Source organism: Panthera tigris, chromosome A1 (assembly GCF_018350195.1).
Source record: "Panthera tigris isolate Pti1 chromosome A1, P.tigris_Pti1_mat1.1, whole genome shotgun sequence".
Classification (NCBI taxonomy): Eukaryota; Metazoa; Chordata; class Mammalia; order Carnivora; family Felidae; genus Panthera; species Panthera tigris.
In genome coordinates this window covers 236,356,748-236,380,610 of record NC_056660.1, presented here as the reverse complement: position 1 = coordinate 236,380,610, position 23,863 = coordinate 236,356,748, and the positions used below count along the sequence as shown (strand labels likewise).

Genomic DNA, 23,863 nt, shown 5'->3' with positions numbered 1-23,863 from the left:
AGGGTGTGCTGCTTCCTTCAGAATATTAGACTTAATTTGTGCTCGGGTCCATGCAGAACAAAGTTGCACTGGGCACCTTTTTTTAGAAGGCTCTCCCTTGTGATCTTGGGGCCAGACTTAAACAAACAAAAACCATTTTTCCTCTTTCCTTCTACCTGGGAGCTCGTAGGAACAGAGGACAGAGATTTCATAACTCACTCCCTTTTTATTAGATGGCCAGAGTAGTCCTTAATAACATCTTCAATTTTTATCTTTCTCGGAAAGAGAGAGAACGCTTTGCCCTCCGTGGAGAGAACGGAAGCCTGTTCTCTGCGTGGAGGGCGGAGGGCGGAGGTGGGGGTGAGCCTACATCCCTCTGTTTGCAGGAGATTCGGGTGAAAGGTTAGCAGCCCAGCGAACGGGGGTCTGCACCCCAACAGGAGCCTTTTCTCCTTTGCCTGCCCAGACCGAGGCCCCTGGGCACATCACCAAATACGGGTCTCATGCAGCTCCCGCCAAAGCAGAGGGGAAGGCTGGCGCGTGCTTCCATTCCCGCCGTCGGAAAGTGATTTCCAGCAACTGGAAAATTATATTGTCATAGATTACTCCTCCTCATAATAAGCCTTTAAAATATCTGTAGGGATTTGTCACTTACATAAAGGTTTGAAAATACATCAAAGGGACGTGTCCCCTTTGCGATTTGTAGAAATTCAAATGATGTTAATCATAATATCCACATATCACAGACTGTTGTGTTTTGTTCCCAAGATTGCCTCGTGGGTTAACACACTTTTTAAATGTTTGAAATGTTATTGTTGTAAAAGCTGTGCAGATCTACGTATATCCTTAATTTGGGGTTAAAATAAATTTTTTTTTTCCTTGAGATTTCCAATTTGCACTCAGAAAAAAAGCCATCTGTCCCATAATCACTGCATAGGGTTATTTGGAGGAAACTTTCTAATAATTCGGGGTGTTCTTTCGATCGGAAAGGGTCGCCCCCGACGGAATACGTTGGTTCGCAGTGAGTTTTTCACACTGATGTCGTTTACCCGACACCAGCAGCGGCCGTGTGGGGCGCGTTTACTGCGCGACGTTGACAAACACGCGGCCCCCTTTCACTCCCCGCCGGCGGAGCAACCAGTTCGGGGCGATTTTCCGCGACCCCGAAGCGCGCGCGGGCGGGAGGGCGCGCGGTCCTCCGCCCCCGCCGCCCCCCGCGCGCGCCCGCAGGTGTCCGGGCAGCCGCGCCCCCCCCCACCCCCACCCCCCGCCCACCGGCCCGTCCCCTCCGCGCTCCCGCCCTGTCGCCTCGCGTCCGACAAAGGTGGACGAAGTTCTTTTCAAGTTTCAAAGGCAGTCGCTGCGCGGCTCTGCAGAAACAATGACTCTTTTATTGGGAACAAATGTTGACATTTGCGGGGCGCGGGAGGCCGCGGCCGCCGGGCCAGCGCTCGCGGGGATGTCGGCAGCGCCCGGCCCGCGGGCCCCGCCGGGGATGAAAGCGCCGATTCCGATCGCCCGGCCCGGGCCGCGGAGGGCCGCGCCGAGAGCCCCGGGAGCGCCGGGACCCGCGGCCGCAGCGCCCGGCCCGACGGCCCCGTGCGCCCCGCTCCCCGCCGGCGCTGGCTGCCGCCGCCCGTCGCGGCCGGCGCCGGCTTTGGCTCACCAGGTTCTACCGCCCAAAGAGGAATCGGACCCCACGGCAACTTCCTTCCCCCGCGAAGGGTCGGGCTCCGCGGCTGTCTCTCCGCCTCCTCCCCCTCCTCCCCCGCTCCCCTCCCTCCCCCCTCCCTCGCTCTCCTCCCTCCTTCATCTGCCCTAAAGATCTTCACGGAGAAGACCTCATAAATCACTCTGCTTTTCGCTACAAAAGCCCCCTCTAAACACCTGCAGGTTTTAAGTTCTTAGCCCGCATTGAAAAATCAAGTTCTCCAGAAAGAAATTCAGGTCGGGAGGCAGGGTGAGTAAGTTATGGAAATCTTTGATAATTTGCTGGGCACAGAAACATCAAAGAAGACTCGTCAGGCTGAGCTAATCTCCGGAGCTGCTTTGGGTTCCCAGCAATCGAAAGGGGCAGTTGTCCGGAGACCGGGTCCTGCCGGGCGCGTATGGGCGCGTGCAGGTCAAACCACCTCCTGTTCCAAAGAGGGGGAAGCTTCCATCAGGCCTCAACTTCTGAAAGTAGGCATGGACATCGATTCGCGTTTGGGTTTCCCACCGGCCTGCTTGCGACTTCCGGAAGAGACAGAGTGCTTTCACTGCTCTCTCTTCATGGCCTGCCTGGTCTCTCCGTGTTTGAGCTGTTAAACGTCATCAACTTTCGTGCTTCTCAGAGAAGTCTTAAAAATGCTCAAATTCTAATATTACCTGGAACAGACAGTGCTGCCACGTGCACGCTGTTCCCTGCTGGTTTAGGAAATACGGCGAAAATGAATAAAAGCAAGCCAGTCCTATCCCTTCATATGGCAATCGAAAATGCTATCAGGAGGGGAAACATCATTATCTTCATGGAAATTCTATGAAGGCTTCATGTCAGAAACACAAATAAGCAAAGAGCTCACGGCTCCCTTTTACGTCTGCAGACCTCACATTTTTCTTCCAGACGCACTGCCGCAGAGTGGCAAGGTTTCCCATGTGAAAAATCTCCCCTGTCACCAAGAAAGAGCTCAGCCCAAACAACTCCAGGTCTCTCTTACTCGGGGAGGCAGCACAGAGGGAAAAAAAACAAAAAAACAAAAACCAGCTCTCTACACGAAGGGTTCGCTTTCTGTCCAACCTCCGAAAGCCTACAGACTCAAAACCAACCGAATGCCTAAGGAGGAGCAGAAAACCAAAACCCTGATCTGCTCCTCTTCTGGGGAGAAAACCACAGGTGCCCCTCCCCACTGGCCTGGCTGGGTGTCCAGTGAACAGCCCCCGGCTTCGCCTCAAGTATCCAAGATTACTTTCAAATACCCTTTCTAACAAGACCCCAGCAAGAGGCTGCTAATTTCCACTGCACAAAAAGCCACTGGAGAGAGATTCGTTTGTCAATATCAACTGGTCCAGCAATTTCCCATCCGCAGACACATCGGCCTATCGTCCCTGGCAGATGTTTAGACAAGATTTTATAAATTGTTCAATATCAGCCCATAATGAACCCCAACTGACCATTCCAAAGCAGCTAAAAGCATCCGGGACGTCCCCCGCTGGGATCCAATAATGGGCTCATGCTGTAGCATTATTAATCATGGAATAAAATAGATGAACCTCTTGAAAGATAAGTGTATGATTGATTAAAGGGCAATCTAAGAAGCTATTATTCTTGTTTTATAACCGTAAGTTATATTCACTCAATTTATCTTTGGAAAGGAAACAAATGATTGTTCATTTCTTTTCTGAAATTATATTATATGGATATCCATATAATTTTGCTGAAAATTAAGGTGACAGGTTTGCTGCTTTTATGATACCAGTCAAAGGGAATACGCTACTTGCCTACAAATTCTGGACTTGTCCTATAATTAGAGAGTGAGCAGCCCAGGCCGCAGTCTAAGGTCGTTTACACTTTTCTTTCCCCCCAGGGTAAGGGTAAGAGCCACTGAAAGGAAAATAAATCTCTTCTCCCAGATTTTCGCCTTGCGTTCAACGTGAGTTATATGAAAAGGAGAGCTACGGAGTCATTCAATAAATCCGAATAATCTATGCCAATTTGGGTAATTTGGGCTTTAAAATAAACAATTACTTCCATCAGTAATTTATGGTCGGAGGAGTGACTCTGCACTGCAGGCTTTTATCGCGATTCTCAGGCTTACGTTCCTGAGGAGGTTCAATAAGCCAGCATGGAAATAAATATAAAATGGATCCTGATGCGAAAGTACGGCAGGTCATTGAATTTTGCCAAGTTAAAAAAAAATGTAGGCTAACAAGTAATTTGCATATTCAGAGCACAAAAGTCTTAATTTTCTTGCAATACATGTGCATATAAATATTCTAAAGGTGTACATTATTGGCCTGCTGTGTATTTCTTTTTCATCTGCCTTTCTCCTCCACCCCCTCCTTTTTTTTTTTTTTTTTTTTTTTTTTTTGAGCGGGAGAAGGGAGAGATTATTTTACACATTTTCACTAAAATGCCTGAGGTCATATCACCTGGGGTGGGGGGGGGCGAGGAGGGGCTGCTACGAACTGGGGCTCCCTACCCAAATCACTCTCCTAGGAAAAATGAGCCCCAAACACCATATTGTTGTAGACTAGTCTGTTTTTATTTACAATTTAAGATATAAATTAGTAGAGAATTCTTGTTAGACAACCAACAAAGATTGTATAACCAGCAATGTTCAAATAAAAACCAGGCAGAATTTATTTACAAAAAGTTTAGATTCCATTGCAATACAACTTGCATAAATTACTAGAAGCTTTATATCATTATAAAAATAAATATCAAATTTGTTTCCACTTCTTAAGTACTCAAGTTCTTCAATCACGTTTTATTTCTACTGTGTACATCTTTTACAAATAAATTTTACAGTAAATCCTATCACACCTATAGAATATATACCGTGGCAATGAAGTGATCAATTCAAGATATCCTGAGAAAAAAGATTGTTTTCAAAAGTCACACATACATCGGGGGAAGCTATACTATGCCAACAAATTCACGTTATGTCCAACAAAGGTCTGTTCTGTCAGAGTCTGTGGCTCCTTCTCCTTTACAGTGGGGCAAGATGCAGTCCGGATTTAGAGATGGGTTTTTTCTATCTGTATATTTATGAACTTGGGGAGAGAGAATGGCCTGCTGACTTTTTTTTTTTTCCAAAGCAATTGTGACACCTACCTGTGGACCAAGGAAAAAACCAAATCATCCCAAATCCTTCAGTTCCACATCAACATTATCACATTACAAAAATGAGTCGACCTGAAATGATTCCGCCTCTCTCCCAACATCTTCGAGATGTGTGATTAGTAATTTTGCCTAGTTGTAAAGTAGGCATTTTTCTGAGATGCTGCTGTGAGCCAGGCGAACTGCAGGGTCCTATCTAGTCCATCTGGACACGGGGGCCAGGCCTGATAAACGGCCAGTGGGGCTCACTTCTCTTCGGGCTTACTCTGCAAACACCACCTCTAAAGGCTCTGATGCCCCACGCTCTGCAACACCAGCTCATCAGAGCTATTTATGTGTGTAGTGCAGTAAAAACGGTCCCCCACTGCATACAGATACCCAAATTTTAGTAATCTATTTTTCAAAGAGGAAACAACAGCACTGGTGCCATATACATATTCCAGTGAAAGGAGTGATTCTTCAAAGCAGAACTGGAGTGGCAAAGGGGGGACTCTATAGAGACCAGCTAGGTTCCCACTTAAAGGAAAAACAAAACAAAACAAAACAAAACAAAACAAAACAAAAAGACCAAAGAACGCTGCAGTGCTCTGTCCTCAGACTCCAGGACCAGAGGCAGCAAACATACATTAAGCAAGTTTACAGCTCACTTGGTGGAGGGAGGCTGGGGGGGGGGGGGATGGGAGGTGACACCAGGGTCCCCACTTACTTGCATTGCTGAGCTGGGGCTTCTATAGGTAGGGCTGGACGCCCCCACCGACCACGGTGCAGCCCTCACTGGCATCTGTCAGGGGAGGGGGCAGTTAGTCAGAACCTGACCCCAGAGCCATCTGTCTCGCAGACAGCTGCACACCCACCAGCCCGCACACCCATGCACACTCGCTCCCCAAACGCACAAAACACTTTGGGGGAACTGTCTCCCCCCTCCCCCCACTGTTGGAGACAGACTGGGGGCATGTTTCCTCTTCCCGTTTTCTCTTCCTGCCCCCTTGAGTTCCTTCCACAGGTCTTAACAACTCCAGCCTGAATTATGAGCAATGGAGGCACCCGGGAGAGGCCAGCGGAAGGGGCCGAGATTCTCGCTGTCTATTTGGAAGAACGGGCGACTCTCAGAGTTGCTAGGACGGTTTGTTTCCTTGCAGGCAAAGGCGGGAGCGGAGAGTCAGTTGAGGCTCCGGGAACCCAGAACACTCTGCAGCTTAAGCCCAACCAACGGGAAGGCAAACTGCAATTTGCATTTGGTGACAATCGGTCTTTTGCCAAAACGAATCAATCAGGATAATAATACTAACAGTAATAACAACGGTAAGCTAAGTAAAACGGAGACAATTAGGGGCAAGCCTTCCTGCAAGGCCAGGGGCGCTCGGCCCTTCCCTCCCCCCCCCCAACCCCGTGCTACACGCCCCCCCACTCCCCGCGACTGCTGGTGGAGCCCGGCTTTCCGCCTACTCCCTGCCCTCCCTTCAACAACAAAGGCTCCCCCTGCCGCGCCCCAGGGTCGCCCCGGCCCCTCGCTCGGCTTTCTGGGGGGTGCTGGCTCCCCGGGGACCCGCGCGCCGCAGGCAGCCTACCTTTCTTGGGCTCGTAGCCGCCGCCCGGGGGCCTGTAGTGGGGCTCCAGCGGGTGCGCGCCCGCCTTGCCCGCGTCGCTGGCCGCCTTGGGCGCCGAGTGCAGCGCCTCTCCGGGGGCCGCGGCCGCCGAGTTGTACCGCAGGAGCCCCTGGCCCTGCAGCGCCGCGTTCAAGTTCCCGTAGTTTGTGTAGTTGCCGTAGAAGGGCGACGTGTAGTAGAGGTGGCGGCCGAGCAGCGGCGAGGCGGGGTACGGGGAGCCGCCCGGAGGCGCCCCGGTCGAGGCGGGCGCGGCGGCCGCGGGCAGCCCCGGCGGCGCGCAGCCCGGGCCCAGGCTCGGCTGCTTGAGGTCCGACGTGGCGATCTCGGCCAGAGACCACAGCTTGGGCTTGCTGGCGGGCTGCGGCGCGCCCGGCGACGTCCGACTGCCCAGGGGCATCTTGCCGCCGCCGCCGCCGCCGCCTCCGCCGCCACCGCGGGGCGCGGCCTCGGGCGGGGGGCTCAGCAGCGGCGCCTCCACGCCGGTGAGCGGCGACGAGGTCACGGGCTTGGGCGGCGCCAGGTCCCGCTCGCCGTCGTCCTCGTCGTCCTCGTCGTCCTCCAGGTCGTCGTACTTATCTTTGCACTCCGAGCCCGACTCGCACAGGGGGTCCCCCGCCCGACAAGACAGCTTCTCCCCGTCCGACTCGGCCGAGCACGAGTGATCCGTGAGCGAGTCGACGTGCAGGCTGATCCCTGCAGGGGCGCGGGCATGGCTGTGGTGCGCGGGGACAGCACCCCCACCCCCCGCGCCCCCCACGTGATCCCCCACCCCGGCCACGACCCCGGGGCGGGGGCAGCAGGGCCTCCCCCGGGAAGCGCCCGAGGACTCGACCGGCCCCACGCGATCCTGGGTGGCGGCGCGCGGCGTCTCCCCGGACCTCGGCTCTGCGCCCGCCTGGGGAGAAAGCTCCCCGCGGCCTCGCGCCAGCCGCGGCCCCGCTCACCTTCGTCCTCGGCCGAGGTCTCGGTGCCCTCCTGCGCCTTGTCTGGACTCTCCCCCTTGCTCCTCGCCGCGTCGCCCTCCTCCTCGTCCTCGTCCTCGCTTTTGTTCCTCGGGGCCCACGTCATCTTGTTCTCCTTCTTGAGGCGCCGGCGCGCGTTGGCGAACCAGGTGGACACCTGCGTGAGGGTCATCTTGGTGATGATGGCCAGCATGATCTTCTCGCCCTTGGTGGGGTACGGGTTCTTGCGGTGCTCGTTCAGCCAGGCCTTGAGCGTGGCCGTGGCGTCCCGCGTGGCGTTCTTGCGGTACGCGGGGTCGTTGAGCTGGTAAGGGTAGGCCGCGCTGCCGTACGGGTGGTAGCTGATGGCGCCCGCCACCCCGGTCGTGTGCGCGTCGTAGGGCGCGCCCTGGAACCGACAAGAGCCTGGTGAATGGGGTGCGCGGGGACCTGGCCCGCACCCGCCCTCCCGACGCTGCCGTTCCCAGGGTCAGGACCGCGCTGGAGCCTCATTTCCCGGCAGCAAAAGAGCAGGGGGGAAAAAAAAAAAAAAAGCCCGCAGCGCATAACGCAAGACAGGCTGTTGACCACGAAAACGCTGCAGTTCTAACCTCGAATTTTTGAACTATTTCACTTTGCTAAAACCTCACAACTTTCCCCCCGTTGTCCCTGAGCTGCGGGCACGGATGCACACGGACGTGCACAGACACAGGCCCGCAGGTACTTTCTTGATATCTAAATTTCTCTGGCTGGCTCCCCCTTCTCCCCCTTCCCCGCCCTTATATGGTTAAAAAACCACCCCAGAGCCCCCGCTCGGCTATTCACCGCTCTAAAGCTCGGCAAATCCAATTTGCAACTCAGAAGCCAGTCACCGTTTCGAATTCTTCAAATACGCGGTAATTAGCATTTTAATTCAGCCTTTAACGTTTAAATTCGAGACATTTGCAGCCTCCGCCAAGGCCCCGGCGACAGGGCCGCTGCCCTGGAATCCCACCGAGGGCGGGCTGCGGCGACAACCCCCCCTCCCCCCGGCTCCCCCCGTAACGGCCTCGCTCCCCCGAAACGGGCGTCACCAGCACCCGGGCCGGGCCCAGCTGCGGAACCAGAGGCGCGCGGGCCGACCCCCGGTCGGGGGAGCAGTAGCTGGCCGCGGCACGCAGGGGACGGGCGCGGCGACCGGGGCTGCCACACGCCCGCCCACACCGTTTTTCGAAAGCTCGGCCTGTGGGACAGATAAAGGCCGAGATCGTGGCGCACCAGGAGGGGTCCCGGAGCCGCCGCCCGCTGCTCCCCCCGCTCCCCCAACCCGGTGACCCCAAGCCCCACGAGTAACCCCCAAGCGCTCCGCGGTCGCCGCGGAGGCCCCAGAGGAGCCGAGACCCGCTCCCCGAGCCAAGGGGAGCGCGCCCCCGGCCCGCTCCGGACCCCTCGCCAGGCTTTGGCGCGCGAACCGAGGACCACCCGGGACGGATTCCCGACCCCAGCAGCGGGGTCGCACTTTTCGGGCTCTTTGGGAACGTCACCCCGGGAGCCAGGGGAGAAGCTGCACGGACCCCCGGCCTGAGTAACGTCGCCGGGCCGGCCGGGCCCGCCAGCGGCGCGAACGGCCCGGGTCCGAGACCCCGGAGCCACCGCCCACGGCACCCTCCCCGCGCCCTCGCGTCCCGATCGCGCCCCCCCACCCCCCCGGCACTCGCCCGCGCGCGGTTACCATGTAGGACGGGAAGCCGGCGGCGGCGGCGGCGGCGTCGGCCGAGTACTGCAGCGGGCTGCCGAAGCCGGAGGCCGCCTGCGCCGTGAAGGCCGCGGAGCCCGGGTAAGGGCTGAACGCCGAGCCCGACGCCGAGCGGGCCAGCTCCTCGCTGCGCGGCGCCGCCAGCGCCGACGCGCCGTACGCCGGGCACGAGTAGAGCGCCAGCGAGCCGGGCGCCTGGTACAGGTAGCCCTGCGGGTAGGACATGGTGGGCGCGGGGCGCCGGGCCCGCGTCACGCCGAGCAGCGGGCAGGGCGCGCGGCGCCCTCCATCCACGCCCGGCCGGGGCGCGGCGCGGCGGCGGGCGCGGGGGCCGCGGGCCGAGGCGGGCCGACCCGCGCACTAGCCTGCGAGGCCCGCGGGCCGGGGGAGCGGCGGGGCGGCGGCGGCAGCGGCGCGGAGCCGGTGGGCGCAGCCGCGCGCCAGGCCGGCGGTCGGGGTTTGGGGGAGTCTGGAGTCGGGAGTGAGGAGTTGAGGAAGGAGCGCTCGAGTTTCCGAGGGACATTGGAACGCGGAGCTGTCCGTCACGCGCTCATCTGCATATTCGGGCGCCCGCCCCCTCCCCTGCTCCGCCCGCTCCGCCCGCTCCGCCCGCTCCCGCTGCCGGGCCGCGGCCGGGGGAGGGGCGGGGAGGGGAGGGCGGAGGAGGAGGAGGAGGAGGAGGAGGAGGAGGAGGCGGCGGGAGGGCGGGGGAGAAGGAGGGAGGGACGCGCAGGCTTTTGTGGCGCAGTCGCCTCCCGCGCAGCCCCAGCCCGCGGCCCGCGGCCCCGCAGCCCGGCCCGGCCGAGCCCCGAGCCCCGGCGCGCGCCCCCTCCCACTCGATCGTACTCCCGCCGCCCCCCCCCCTCCTCCGCCGGCCTGCTCCCCGCCGCCGCCCCCGTCACCTTCCTCGTGCCCCCCCACCCCCCGCAGCCACTGCCTCCCCCCCCCCTCCCCGTTCGGCCCGCGGGGACTGAGCGGAGGCCGTCCGCACGCAGGCCGGTCTGGTCCACTTGGGGGACGCACGGCCCGCGCCCCGCTCTGCGCTACGAAGAGGCCGGCCCAGGTGACCGCGCGCGTGTCCCCAGGCTCCGGCCGGGAGCCGCGGGCCGAAGGGAGGGCGGGGTGGCAGCGCCGGCGGCCCGGGTCCTCCTGGGGGTGGCGTGCGCGGCTCTCACCTCCACCTTCCCGGGTCCCCTCTGCCTCGCCGTGGAAGGCGCCCCGCGTGGCCTCGGGTCCGGTCGCCTGCCCCGCGCCGTCCCGCGTGTCCCTGCGGGACCCGGATCCCGGGCGCCTTCCTCGCGGACTGCCAGGAGGGCCCAGAGGTGAGCTTGCTGCCCCGAAGTCCACAGCGGAGACCCGGGGCTCTGGGCGTGAGGACTTTCCGCTTTGGGGAAGGTTTAGACACCCGCCGCCCGTGTCCCACCCGCGAAGATGCCACCCCTCCCCCGGGAGTTTTATTTGATTTTATTTTAATAAGTTGACTCCTCCGTCAGACGTGTGTCGTAAAGCATTCTAGAGAATGACTGTCACCGGACAGACCGCCTCTGGCACGAAGCGAAGCCTTGCTGTCACTTGGGGAGGAAGGAGAAGGAGCCAGGCCGCTGGCAGGAGCGCAGGCAGCGGCAGAGGTAGCCCAGGTAACTGGCGGCTCGGGACGTGCCTCTGGGGGCCCGGAGGGGAGATGCTTAGCGGCGGGCCCTGGGACCCCAGCCCCAGAAAACACTTCACTCCATTGCCCCTCTTCCACCCCTCCCCCACCAGGGGCAGGAGGGTGCTGGGGGAGGGGGTACTGGTCCCCGGGGGGGGGGGGGGTTGCTCAGGAGGTCCACCGGGTATCCGTGTGTGCGGTCCTGGGCTGACGCCCACCCAACAGGTGCCCCTTCCCCAGAGGCCGCCTCGGAAAGGTTTCCTGTAAGGTCCAATCGCTGCAGGTGAGGGCTCGGCCTGCCGCCCTCTCGCCCCCACACTTCGCTGCACTCTACCCTGGCAGCCCGGTTGCCGAGTTCTGTTAAGGTCCTGCGGGGGCAGACCCCGGGCTAGGCTGCAGCCCAGTCCTGTTGGCCAGCAGAACTTTGAAGACATAGTTAAGCTGCGTTTGTCTTTCCCTAGGTCCAGGGGAGCCCGTCCCAAACTCAGGTGTCGGGCTTGAGAAGAACCCATCCTCCGTGGCCTGCAGGCTTCTGGCTCCTAGTAGGTGCCCGTTGCCTCCAGCCGCCACCAGTCTTCGGGCTCCTGCCTGCCCAGGGCTCCCCCCTTCCTAAAATCCAGCCCCCTGGCTTCAACCTCCACATCGCCGCTTCCCACACGCTGGGCCACTTGGAGGACCCAGCCCCGTGGTTCCCACCACGCTGCCGCCCCACGTGGGCCGTCCTAACTCAGTGTAGGGCAGACTTTACAGCAATTATTGAAGTGTCGAAAAGGAAAGAGAAAATGGAGGGAGCATACCAGCGTCGGGGTCTGGGATGTTTTTGGTCTTCCAGAGAGGGGATTCTGGGAGGTAGAGGCCTCGAAAGAGAGTCACCCAGGTGGGATGACAAACGCAACAGCCAACGGATCAGATTGCAGGCTTCGGGGGTTCGCTTCCAATTAGATAGTTTAAGTGAAAAAAAAAAATCAGGTCTAATGTTTATCACCAAGGATGATTGGCCTGCAATGTTTCCATTTCCAAAGGCCAGTTCCTGCTGTGTTTCATTAGCATTTGGGGCTCGTCCCCTCGCCCTCCCTCTCTCTCCCTCCACCCCCCTTGGGCCTGATCTCTGCCAGGGGCAGAAAAGAAAACAGCGAATTATTACAAAAACATCCCCAGTTTGGAGCAGGAGCGTATGCTCCGGATACAGTCGATTTTGACATCAATTAAGTATATAAGCAGACAAGGCCACGTGGCTTTGGAGGGGCTCCCGCCGCCCAGGGCGCGTCTCCACCACGGCTGTCTCCTCTTCGCCTCTTTCGCGCGAGCTGCTGATTCTGAAGACAGCCTCTTGCCCCCGCGTATTTCCCCCCGCAGTTACACCCCTCCGCTGAAATCCAAATTCTCCATCCTGCTGCCTGCTACTAATAAAAACCGTCTACCTCGCACTATTAAGCAGTCGAATCGCAGTGCCTGCCGCTTTTATTGGTAGTGACTGTAGCAAATTAACATGCCTACGCAGAGACATTAAAACTTACGCTCCGCATTGTTCCTGGAATATATAAACTTCGTTTCACGTTAAAGCTCCCGGATTTTTTTTTTTTTTTAAAGTCACTTTCCTTGTCTTGGATTAAAGTTGGCTGGCTCTTCTTTTAAAACAAGTCAGTGGGAAAAACAGGCTGCAAGCGAGGAGGCCCGACGCGGTGGCTCGGCACGCGGCCGCCCGCGAGGGTGGCGAACTCCGTCCCCGGTGACCGCGGAGGGCGCAGGCCGCGCGGGGAGCGAGCCGCTGGCCCCGGGCCCCACTGGCCGCCCGTGCAGCAGGGCGGGGACCCGGGCGCTTTGGTGGCGGGCGAGGGGTGTCCGGGCGCCCGGCCGCGGCTGTTTTCGTGGCGTCCGAGCCGGAGCGGCGGACAGAGGCGAGGCCCGCGCGGCAGCCCCGGCCAGCTGCGGTGACAGCGCGATGGCTCGTAACCGTCACGTAGGCGGCGCGCGGTTTCGGGCTCGGTTTCCCTCTCCTCCCCTCCGCGCGCTGATGAAAAGAAGTTAACACCGTCGCATTTCTGTGTCTTGTCCCCACAGCCGCCGGTGCCTTTAGAGCGAGTCGGCGTGGACACGCACGTTTCAAGGAGCCGGGGCGTCCTGCGAGGCCGAGCGCGGAGAAAGGCCTGGAGCCGGGCTTGCGCCCGAGGGTCTCTCGGAAGGAGCTGGCGGCGCCGGCCGGGCCGCCTTGCAGACTCGGTCGGCCCTGGGCTCTCGGGCGGGGCGCGGGGAGGCCGGGGAGCGGCGCGGGCCCGGGAGTCGTGCGCGCGGGCGGCGAGGGGGCGCTGTGGCCCGCGGCTGCGGCCTGGTCCCTGCAGCGGTGGCCCCGGCGCAGTCCCCGGCCACTGAACGGCGGTGGGCGCTCTCGCCTCGGCCCGGCCTACCTCTGCCCGCGTCGCTTTAACTTGGGGAAGAAGGAAAACTAGGCCGGGGCGTTTCGATGAACCGAAGCCGCGCACGAACTTGTTTCACTCTGTCTCACTGCCGGGTAATGGGCGCAGTTTGTAGGGTTGGTGGCAACACTTACAAAATGGAACGTGTAATGGGGGGGGGGGGTCGATTAAGGTGAAGCGTACACATTTGCCCCCAGGGCTGTGACTTTCGCCACATCGGCGTGCGCGCGTCAGGGCACCTGCCCAGCGTGTTCCGAATCCCGGCTCGCTGCTGGCCCACGACTTCCTGGGGCCCTGCAGCAAACGCAGCCAGAAGGAGTCGGGGGTCACGAAGTTCGGGTCTGCAACTTCCTTTGTTTCCGTCTCCCTCTGTTTCTCGCAAAGCAGCGCTGGCCGCCGTGAACTGCGCGAAGAGCAAGTCCCAACGAGACGCGAATCTCTCTCCGGCGCGGGTACCTCCGGGCTCGTCTGACGGGGCTGCAGATGCGGCGCTCTTCGGAGGTTCTCAAACACGGTTCCGGTGAGACCTGTCTCCGCAGAGCGAGCGCGCGGGGAACCCTGGCAGGCGGGGGTGGGGGTGGGGTGGGGAGTCCCCTCGCCCCTGGTCTGGAGCCGCCTGCGGCCTCGCGGGAGGAGACCCGAGGGCGCGGCCCCCAGAGGCCGGGGGCAGCCCGTGGCGTCGGGACCCCAGCACCGAGGGCACCTCTCTGGCTCCCCAGGCACCGGTGTTTCGTTACCGGTCGCTGACTCGAGCGTAGCGACGGCAGACCCCGGTCCCTTCGCGCGGGCAGCCGAGTGTGCGTCCTCCCCGCGGCGCCCGCCTCCGACGCGTCCCCCCTTCCGCGCGTCCGGCGGCCTCTGTCCCTGCCCGCCCCCCGCCTCCCCCCGTCCGCGTCCTCCCAGCTCCTCTGCCGCCGCTTCCCCCGCCTCCGGCGCGCAGCCCCCGGGCCCGAATTCCGTTCCCGGAGACCCGCTTCGGGAGCGGCCCGCGTGGGTCAGCGATCCGCGCGGGAGGCAGGTGGGCGAGCCCCCCCCCCCGGCCCCCTGGCCTCTCCCCCGCGCGCGCACGCGGACACGCGCCCGCGCGCCTCCGGGAGGGTCTCCCCGCTCCTGCGCGGACAGAGCGGCGGTCGGGCCGGGGTCTGGCTTCGTTGTGCTCCTGGTTCGCGTTTCGGCTTTTTTTTTTTTTTTTTTTTTTAAGTGTTTCTGCAAGGCAAACAGTGTTCGGGACAACTCAGCTGCCCCCCTCCCCGCCCCGCGGCAGCGCCCCCCGTCCCCCCCCCCCCGGGCTTGGCCGTCGCCGCTCGAGCGGGGGGCGCACCTCCGGGGGCCGGCGGCGCGGACCGAGCGGAGCCCGCGGGCGCAGGAGCAGGTAGGACCCCCGCTCGCAGGAATACGCTGGCGAAGGAGGCTTCTCTTCAGCCGTCTGACGGCTGCTTTAGCGCCTGTCTGGGGCCGTGTTGCATCGCCTCGGGCTCACTCCTCGTCGGCCGTGTGTACCCCAAAACAGCTCGCCCAGACCGCCGACTCGGGGGCACAGGGCAGGCGCACAGGCCAGCCCGGCCCCTACCAAGCTCTCCCGGAGGCTGTGGCACACCTGGGATTGCTTAGGTAGGGAGGGCAGGACGGTTTTGTTTCTTCTTTGCTTTGGATTTGTTTTGTTTTTCTTTTGAAAAACCGGAGAGCGTGCGGAAGCCATTTGACAAATTGCACCAAAACAGTCACCATGAAAACTTCAGTTGGGCAGCGTAGAAATGGCCGACCCCCGCCAGGGGGAGGACACTGGGAGCGTTTGCAGATAGGACAAGCATTGCTGTGCAGAGTCAGAAAGAATCCTCAGAGTCCGTGAGTGAAGACGAGCCATTTGGTGGAAAAATGGACCCGAGATAGGAACAGACTCTGCGGAGAGCAGGTCTGAAAAGGCTCAAGGATGCCCCAGCTCCCTAGTGATGGGAAATCAGAGAGTGGCCCAGATGCGACTTCCCGTCCACTGGAGGCCACCGGACTAGGCCCCAGGGTGCAGGCACAGGGAATGTCTCTCACTGCAGTGCTGGCTTCAATTGCTGAGAGGAAGGTAGGGAGCTGTTGGGCAGCACGTGGGAGGTCAGCAGACATCCACTTCTCTGGTCTGCAACCCACTGCTTCCTGGTCCACCACAGAGAGCAGGCCAGTGGAGGCAGGGAGGGGGGGCCAAGCACAGCCCGGCAGCGTTGTTTGCCAAGTGCAAACTGGAGACCCCCGGACCGCAGTCAGCGCAGGCCTGGATACGCAACGTGGGGCATATTTCATGGAATACGGTGGTCCCCAGGGGTGAGTGTGCTTGAAGGTAGTGCTCCTTGGGTCAAAATGTGTAAGTCCTGAAGGTACAAAGCTGAGTGAGGAAAAATGATCCTCAAAAAGGAAAAGGATTCGGGCAAGATGATGCAGAGGGTGGAGTTTTACGAATGACAATATTCTGTGCTATTTACAGACGGGGTGGGGGGCTGTCCCAGAGGCTGCTGTCACAGTGTGGGAAGGAAGGCCTCCACTCCCCTGCAGGGTGCCTGAGTACTTGTGAAAGGGGGGGGGGTTGGGATTTGGAGGGGGGTCCAGCGCTATTGGTGATGTTTTAATTCTGAAAAGTGTATCTGATGTAAATGTCCCACAAAGGGTGAATGATTATTAACTTGGAATGACGGTCACATGCAGTTATGTTACTCTGTACATTTCTATCGTGTGGAAATATTTTGTGTTGAAAATGAAAATAAAAAATAAGAGTTAGCATTTTAAAAAGTGTTATACTACAGAAGAAGTATAATTTAGGGGTTTTATGTAAAAACAAAACAAGGAGGTGCCTGGATGACTCAGTCTGTCAAGCATCAGACTTTGGCTCAGGTCATGATCTCATGGTCCGTGAGTTCGAGCCCCGCGTCGGCTCTGTGTCGACGGCTCGGAGCCTGGAGCCTGCTTCGGATTCTGTCTCCCTCTCTCTCTGGCCCTCCTCTTCTCATGCTCTGTCTCTCTCCAAAATAAATAAACATTAAAAAAATTAAAACAAAACAAACAAAACAAACAACTAGGTCTTGGGTTTGCCGTTCAGACCTTTAAATGGATTTTGTCACCTGTGTGTATGTCTTTGTGCCATTATCCGAGGCCCGGCAGGGGGACGGGCTGCTTGGGCAGCAGGCTCCCCAGGATCACTGTGCCTTCCATCTGGGGTCTGCAGAGTCACTGCCTCGCCTTGTGGGAGGTGGGCCTGGCCCCTGGCTCTGCTCTGGGCGGGGGGCACCGTGGGCACTGAGGCCTCCAGGGAAGGGGAAGGTTCAGGGAGCGCTGCAAGTGTCCGTGGGGAGAGGCTTGCCTTGACGCTGAGTGCATTCCCGCATCTTCCCTGATGTCACAGTGAACATCTTTAAGAAATTCCAATCGAGGTTAGAGAGAGGGGCTGGGGGCAGCACACAGCCTAGCGAGGAAAGGAGAAGAGAGGCGGGCCTGGGAGACAGACGGTGCTGCTCTGCCAGGCTGTGGCCCTTCAACACCGCCTCACTCCTGGAGGAGACTCCTCCGGCCTTTCTTGCCTCAAGCTCCTTCTAGAAACAAGGCACTCTCACTCTCCTCTCCGCTGCAGCCAGAGGGATCTGGGTCTTCACGTACAAATCTGCTCAGGGCCCTTGCTCAGTGGGAGAAGCCGCGAGGCCGGGTCCTTTGGCCTGGCCCGTCAGCGATCATAGTGGTCTGCATATGTCATTCTGCTCCCCAACCTGTTTAGAGCCTGGCCAGGAGGTGGGCACTCTTGCCTGGGAACCACCGCACTTCCGAAAGCTTCCCTGTGCCAACATGGCCGAGAGCCCTTTGGAACTCGTTTCTGCCCACAGCTGTAGGCTGGCAGCTCCCCGGCTCTCTGCTCGCAGCACCCTGGCCCACTGGCCTTTCCACCAGCAGCCACATTCCCTCCCTGGCCTGGCCTCTACGGATTGCTTCACCCCGTCAGTCCTTCCCCCTCGTTCTCCTTGGGAGCTGCTGGCATCCGGGTAGGCGGGCTCTCTGACCTCATTCTCCCACCCCCCAGTCCAAGCCTGGGAAAGTCATGAACACTAAATAAGTGTTGAATAAATGAATGAATGAAAGAATGGGTGGATGAATGGCTCACTCCTGGTTGTTCATTTTTACTTGTAAGGGGCACAGCAAGGAGCCGAGGGAGATGAACCGAGAACTGACCCGGACACTTGTGGAGATTTCACCACTGCTTCCCCCTGGGGCAGTCCCCTGCACCTGAGCGTCGTGGACCTCAGGTCATGGGGCAGATCAGATGACAGGAGCCCTGGCTCTCCAATGTACGGCATGATCAATTTTGGGTGTTAAACTTTAGGACCTAATAGATATGCACATTGAAAATAACGTGGAGTTTTTAAAAAATCCCTGAGTTAGGGGCACCTGGATGGCTCAGTTGGTTGAGCGTCCAACTTTGCTCAGGTCATGATCTCACAGTTCGTGAGTTCGAGCCCCGCTGACAGCTCGGAGCCTGGAGCCTGCTTCGGATTCTGTGTCTCCCTCTCTCTCTGCCCCTCCCCCACTCTCACTCTGTCTCTCTCTCTCTCAAAAATAAATAAACATTAAAAAGAAAATTCCCGAGTTAGCCATCGGCCCCCAAACTTGCATTCCTTGAGCAAAGTGGGCACGCATTTTCTGTTTTGCATCCAGAATGACCTGTGCTGTTCCCAGCACATAGCAGGTGCTCACAGCAATTAATTGGGTTGACTGAATGAATGCGTGTTGACATTTGGGAAAAGGAAACTTGAACATGAGCAAACTGAACGGTGATGATATTTTACATAAAATATTCAGGGTGGGAAAGAGTTATAGTATTTAAAAAATTAATTTGATTCCAGCAAGAATTTTGTGGATACAGGCATATCAATTCCCAAATTTATTCTTAAAGGCATGGTCATTAGTACTGCTTAAATAATTTTGGTGAAGGACAAAGTAGGGGGAATCAGTCGATTTTATTTTAAGACGTTACATGGCTACCAGAGTCCGGAGTATGTGGTGCTGGTGGAGGGACAGACATGTAGACCATCGGAGCAGAATAGAGAGCACAGACACAGACCCACACGAGCCTGACCTGTTTGATGACAATGAAAAACGATTCAATGGAGGAAAGTTAGTCTTTTCCACAAATGGCGCTGGAGTCACTGGACATTCCCAGCAAAACAACAACATGTACAACATGTCAGCCCAACTCTCACACGTTGCTCAATAATGAACTAAAAACGGATCACTGACTTAAATGGAATTGTAGAACTTTGAGAAAAACATAGAAGAAAATCTTTAAGATCTAGGAGCTAGGCAGTGAATTCTTAGGCCAGAAAAAGCATACCCAGAAAAGGAAAATTTGATTAATTGAACTTGATCCAAATTAAAATTTTTGTTCTGGGAAAGACACTTCCAGTTTTAACTATTATTCTTTTTGTGAAAGATATTTGTAAAAGAACACAAAGATGAGCTGCAGAGTGAGGGAATTATCTGCAAAACACATATCCAACAAAGGACTAGTATCTACAATATATAAAGAACACTAAAACAAAGCGAAGCAAACAAAGAAAGAAAGAAAACAATGACAGGAGACCATCATTTGGAATTTGGACAAAAGATAAGAAGACATCTCACCAAAAAGGATATAGAGATGGAAAATAGGCACATGAACAGATGTTCAATGTCATCAAGGAAATGCAAATTAAAACCACAATGAAAGGCATGACCCCCCTCGAATGGCAAAGGTAAATAGAAGAGTGACACCCTCAAATGCTGGTGACCACGTGGAGAAGCGGACACATCCACACCTTGCTGGTGGGCATAACAGAATGGTACATTCACTCTGGAAAACAGTTGGGCAGTTTCTTCCAAAACAAAACTTGAAACTCCCACGGAGTCCGGCAGTTGCGTTCTTGGGCATCGGTCCCAGAGAAACAGAAACGTGCATTCACACCGACTCTGCACACGGGTGTTCCCAGCAGCCTTATTTGTAATAGAAACTGGAATCAGCCAGATGTCCTTCTGAGGCCGCTACTGCTCAGCTGTGCACACAGTGAGCTGTGGGTCCACGAGGCAATCCCGATGGGTCTCCAGAGAATTAGGTTGTGGGACAAGAGCCAATCCCAAAGGCTACCTACGGCACGACACATAGAATCTAAATCAAAAATGGATAGAACGTTTCAGAATGAGAAGATCGGAGAAGCGGGCACCAGTTTGGTGGGGACAAGGGTGGGGAGTTGGGGGAAGTGAGGGAAATGGGCGTGTCCATACAAGGGAATGGGAGGCACCCTTGGGATATTTTGTGCTGCCCCCTCTGAGCACGGTGACCAGGGCCCGGTGAGACCACCCCCTTCCCAGGACACAGAACCAGGAGCCACATCAGTGTCCCTGCGCTGAGGCTCTGGGGGGAAGTTGCAGGAGCACCAGGCAGACACTCAGGAAGCGGAACTCTAAGAGGGGACCTTTCTGCATTGTTCTCTTAATTTCAGGGAGGCCTGGAGGGGAGGATTTGTAACAGTACCAGTGGATACAAATCAGTCACAAAATTTGGTGGATTCTTTCTTCATTTGTTTTTGTTTTTGTTTTTTTTTTTCAAAATGCTATTATTGTGTGCAGAAAGATTTGTAAGGATACACAGGAAACGCCAAGTAACTATTCAGGAGGAGTGAAATCTGCAGCATGAAATCAGAAGAATCTCCATTTTGCCACTTCATGTGTATTTGGTAATTTTAAAAAGCTATGTGCCAAGTGATGAATCGGGTGTATACGATAAAGGAGCGAGAGGAACAGCATGTCTCTATATCCGTTCTCTTTTGAACTCTCTGACTTTGCCAGAGTTTTACATGACTCTCTGAGAAAAATATTTATGGTCAGCTTTTATATATAGATTTTGAAATAAAGCACATAATCAATTATATTTCAGATAAGTGCACATATATTTCTAATTTGTATTTAGCATCAAAATATTTTTATTTATATCTCTCCCCATATATCGAAAGTCTTATTTCCTTCAACATGGTATATTCATTTATTTGATTTATCTCAAAATATATTGCATTGACATTATTAATAACAATAAATTCACTGAGTGCAGTGGTTTTTTAAATTTCCTTGCAATTTTTTTTTGTATCTGGAAAACATCATGTTTAGGATGCATGAGGCACTGTGTTCAAAATTACTTGAAAGTATTAACATTATCTCATCAAGGTTATACAGGTTTATGTATTTCTATCTACCTTGATTTTAGGGTTTTTCCCCTTTGGGACTGGATTCCATTTAAAAAAATTTAATGTTTCTGTATTTTTGAGAAAGAGAGACAGAGCACGAGCAGGGGAGGGGCAGAGAGACACAGAATCCGAAGCACCTCCAGGCTCCGAGCTGTCAGCACAGAGCCCAATGCGGGGCTCGAACTCACGAACTGTGAGATCGTGACCTGAGCAAAGTTGGACGCTCAACCGACTGAGCCACCCAGGTGCCCCTGGATTCCATTTTTTGCGGAATAATTCCCATGGTTTCAGTGTTATGAGCAGTGAACTCAGCAAAGTCTTGCCTCTTTCCTTCCCTTTTATTTGTCTCCCCCACCGCCATCAGTCCATCTTCGTCAGCTTCTAGGAAGTCTTCCCCGTTTCTTTTTGCAAATGTATGCCAAGATATGCGTGCATTCATGACAATAAGTAAATCCTCTCCCTTTCTTTCTTTAAAAAAATTTTTTTTTGATGTTTATTTATTTTTGAGACAGAGACAGAGCATGAACAGGGGAGGGGCAGAGAGAGAGGGAGACACAGAATCGGAAGCAGGCTCCAGGCTCTGAGCTGTCGGCACAGAGCCCGACGCGGGGCTCGAACTCACGGACCGCGAGATCGTGACCTGAGCTGAAGTCGGATGCTTAACCGACTGAGCCACCCAGGCGCCCCTCTCCCTTTCTTTCTTAGAGACGAGGTAGCCTATTGTACACACTATTCAACACCCTGCTACTTTTTTTGTAACAATAAATCAAGGACCTCACTACAAATTACTTTGTAGAGACTTTCCTCATTTTTTTCAAAAGTACCTTGGATTCCTCTTAGAATTCATCTTGGAATGCATTGCGGTCAATCAACCAGACCCCTCGTAAAGATATTTGTGTCGTTTAAGCTTTCGCTTTTAGAAACAGTGCTGCGATTTCTACGAAGGCTGTCCCGTATTTGTAGCGGTCCAGGAGCAGGATGGATTGTAAGAAGTGGGGTGACCGGGTCGCGGGGTGGACGGATGTGCGGTGTCATCAGGGACGAGGCTGGCGGTACGGTCTCATGTCTCTCAGCAAGGCGGGAGGGCGCTGGCTGCCTCACACGCGTGCCTACACTTGGCATGCTCAGTCTCTTCCACTTAGCCGCTCTGGTGGCTGTGACAGGTGTTTTCTCAGATTCTGTATTTGTGTGTTTGATGTCCATGCATCACAGCGCCAACATGTCTCATCAACATAGAAACAAGAGTCCTCATGCGTGTAAGGGAACCAAGTCCCGCAGCCTATCAGAGGGTAAAGCACCGTGCACAAATGGGGTTCATCCCGGGAACTGAGAGTTGACTCAACTTGGAAAAATCGATGTAATTCACTATGTCAAGAGAGTAAAGGGGATAAATCATGTCAGTAGCTGGAGAAAAAAGTGGACAAATTTATGACTCCTTTATTAAGAACGCTCAGAAAACCATGGGCAGAATGAAATCGCTCAGTTGGATGGAGAACACCAACATTGCACCACGGCGGACATCAGTGTTAACCAGAGAAGAGTTAATGCCTTTCAGGGTTGGGAGCACGATAAGGATTTGCGCTGGATCTCGGCATTGCCCTGGGGGTCTTAGCCGGTGTAATAAGATAATAAGCAGACAAGCAAACAAGCAAATGAAGAAATAAGGCAAAATTTGGGGAGGTTTCTTAGGCAGCATGATTGTGAAAAACAAGTATCAATCAGAATTAGTATGTGAATGTAGCAAGGTCACAGGATAGAAAATCCATATTAAAACAATTGCATTTCTTTTTATTTTATTTTGTTTTATTTTCATCATGACAAGTGTACTCTTTAATCCCCATCACCCATTTCTCCATCCCCTGACCCACCTCCCCGCTGGTGACCATCGATATGTTCTCTGTAGTTAAGAGTTTGTTTCTTGGTTTGTCTCCTCTTTTTTTTTCCCCTTTGCTCATTTGTTTCGTTTCTTAAATGCCACATAAGTGAAATCATATATTTGTCTTTCTCTGACTGACTTACTTTGCTGAGCATAATACTGTCTAGTTCTATCCATGTCATTGCAAATGGCAAGATTTCATTCTTTTTTACGGCTGAGCAGTATTCCATTTTCTATATATACCACATCTTCTCTCTCCATCCATCAGTTGATGGACATTTGGGCAAGAGGTTTCCTTTTTCTCTACATCCTCACCAGTACTTGTTTCTTCTGTTTTTTTTTTTTTTTTGTCTTTAAAGATTTTATTTTTAAGTGATCTCTACACCCAATGTAGGGCTCAAACTTACAACCCTGAGACTGAGTTTCATGCTCTACTGACTGAGCCAGCCAGGCCCCCTACTGCTTTTCTGATTTTGGTCATTCTGACAGGTGTGAGGTGACAAATCTCCAAGGTTTTAATTTCTATTTCTCTGATGATGAGTGATGCTGAACCTCTTTTCATGTGTCTGTTGGCCATCTGGATGTCTTCTTTGGAGAAATGCCTGTTCATGTCTTCTGCCCTTTTTTAAATTGGATTATTTGTTTTGGGGGTGTTGAGTCGATCAATTCTTTATATATTTTGGTTACTAACCCTTTTTGGCAGATATTTTATTTGCAAATATCTTCTATTCAGTTGGTTGCCTTCTAGTTTTGTTGATTGTTTCCTTTGCTGTGCAGAAGCTTTTTATTTTGATGTAGTCCCAATAGTTTATTTTTGCTTTTGTTTCCTTTACCTCAGGAGACATACCTAGAAAAACGCTGCTACGGCTGATGTCAGACAGATTACTGCCCGTGCTCTCTTCCGAGATTTTTATGGATTTATGTCTCACATTTAGGCCTTTAGTCAATTTTGAGTTTACTTTTGTGTAGGATGTAAGAAAGTGTTCCGATTTCATTCTTTTTCATGTTGTTGTTCAGTTCTCTCAACACCATTTGTTGCGGAGACATTTTCCCCATTGTATATTCTTTCCTGCTTTATCGAAGATTAATTGACCATTTAGTTGTGGGTTCATTTCTGGGGTTTTTTTTTTGTTCAATTCCATTGATCTATATGTCTATTTCTTAAAAGTTTATTTATTTATTTTGAGAGAGAGATTGAGAGAGAGACCAGGTGTACATGGGCATCCATGAGCAGGGGAGGGACAGAGGGGAAGAGAGAGAATCCCAAGCAGGCTCTGCACTGACTGTGTGGAGCCTGACCTGGGGTTTGAACTCACAAACTCAAATCATGACCTGAGCTGAAATCAAGAGTCAGATGCTCAGCCAACTGAGCCACCCAGGCACCCATGTGTCTGTTTTTATGCCAGTACCATACTGTTTTAGTTACCACTCCTTTTTTTAATGTAACCTGAAACCTGGAATTATGGCACGTCCAGTTTTGTCGTTCTTTTCTCAATTGCTTTGGCTATTCAAGATCTTTTGTGGTTGCATACAAATGTTAGGATTGTTTGCTCTCGTTCTGTGAAAAGGTTGGTATTTTGCTAGGGATTACACGAAATCTGTAGAT

At 54.9% G+C, this 23,863-nt stretch overlaps 1 protein-coding gene and 1 long non-coding RNA gene across 3 annotated transcripts in view; one reads left to right on the top strand and one right to left on the bottom strand.

The window, feature by feature from the left end:
• Positions 1 to 9,344, bottom strand: part of IRX2 (iroquois homeobox 2) — a 91,236-nt gene extending 81,892 nt beyond the window's left edge. Inside the window, exons 1-5 of one of the 2 annotated variants that reach the window (XM_042997953.1) lie at positions 9,058 to 9,344; positions 7,350 to 7,755; positions 6,367 to 7,098; positions 5,505 to 5,579; positions 4,070 to 4,792 (exon numbers count right to left, since the gene is read on the bottom strand). In XM_042997953.1, coding sequence (XP_042853887.1) covers positions 5,527 to 5,579; positions 6,367 to 7,098; positions 7,350 to 7,755; positions 9,058 to 9,306 — 1,440 coding nt within the window. In that variant the 5' untranslated portion in view covers positions 9,307 to 9,344 and the 3' untranslated portion in view covers positions 4,070 to 4,792; positions 5,505 to 5,526. Of the gene's footprint in view, positions 1 to 4,069; positions 4,793 to 5,504; positions 5,580 to 6,366; positions 7,099 to 7,349; positions 7,756 to 9,057 lie in introns of those variants that run through there. The other variant, XM_042997959.1, reaches the window with a different exon arrangement.
• A 987-nt stretch (positions 9,345 to 10,331) lies between these two features.
• LOC122241527 lies at positions 10,332 to 12,402 on the top strand. Its single transcript, XR_006221721.1, has 3 exons — positions 10,332 to 10,403; positions 10,575 to 10,718; positions 11,191 to 12,402. It is a non-coding gene; the product is annotated as an uncharacterized LOC122241527 (long non-coding RNA).
• The last annotated feature ends 11,461 nt before the right edge of the window (positions 12,403 to 23,863 follow it).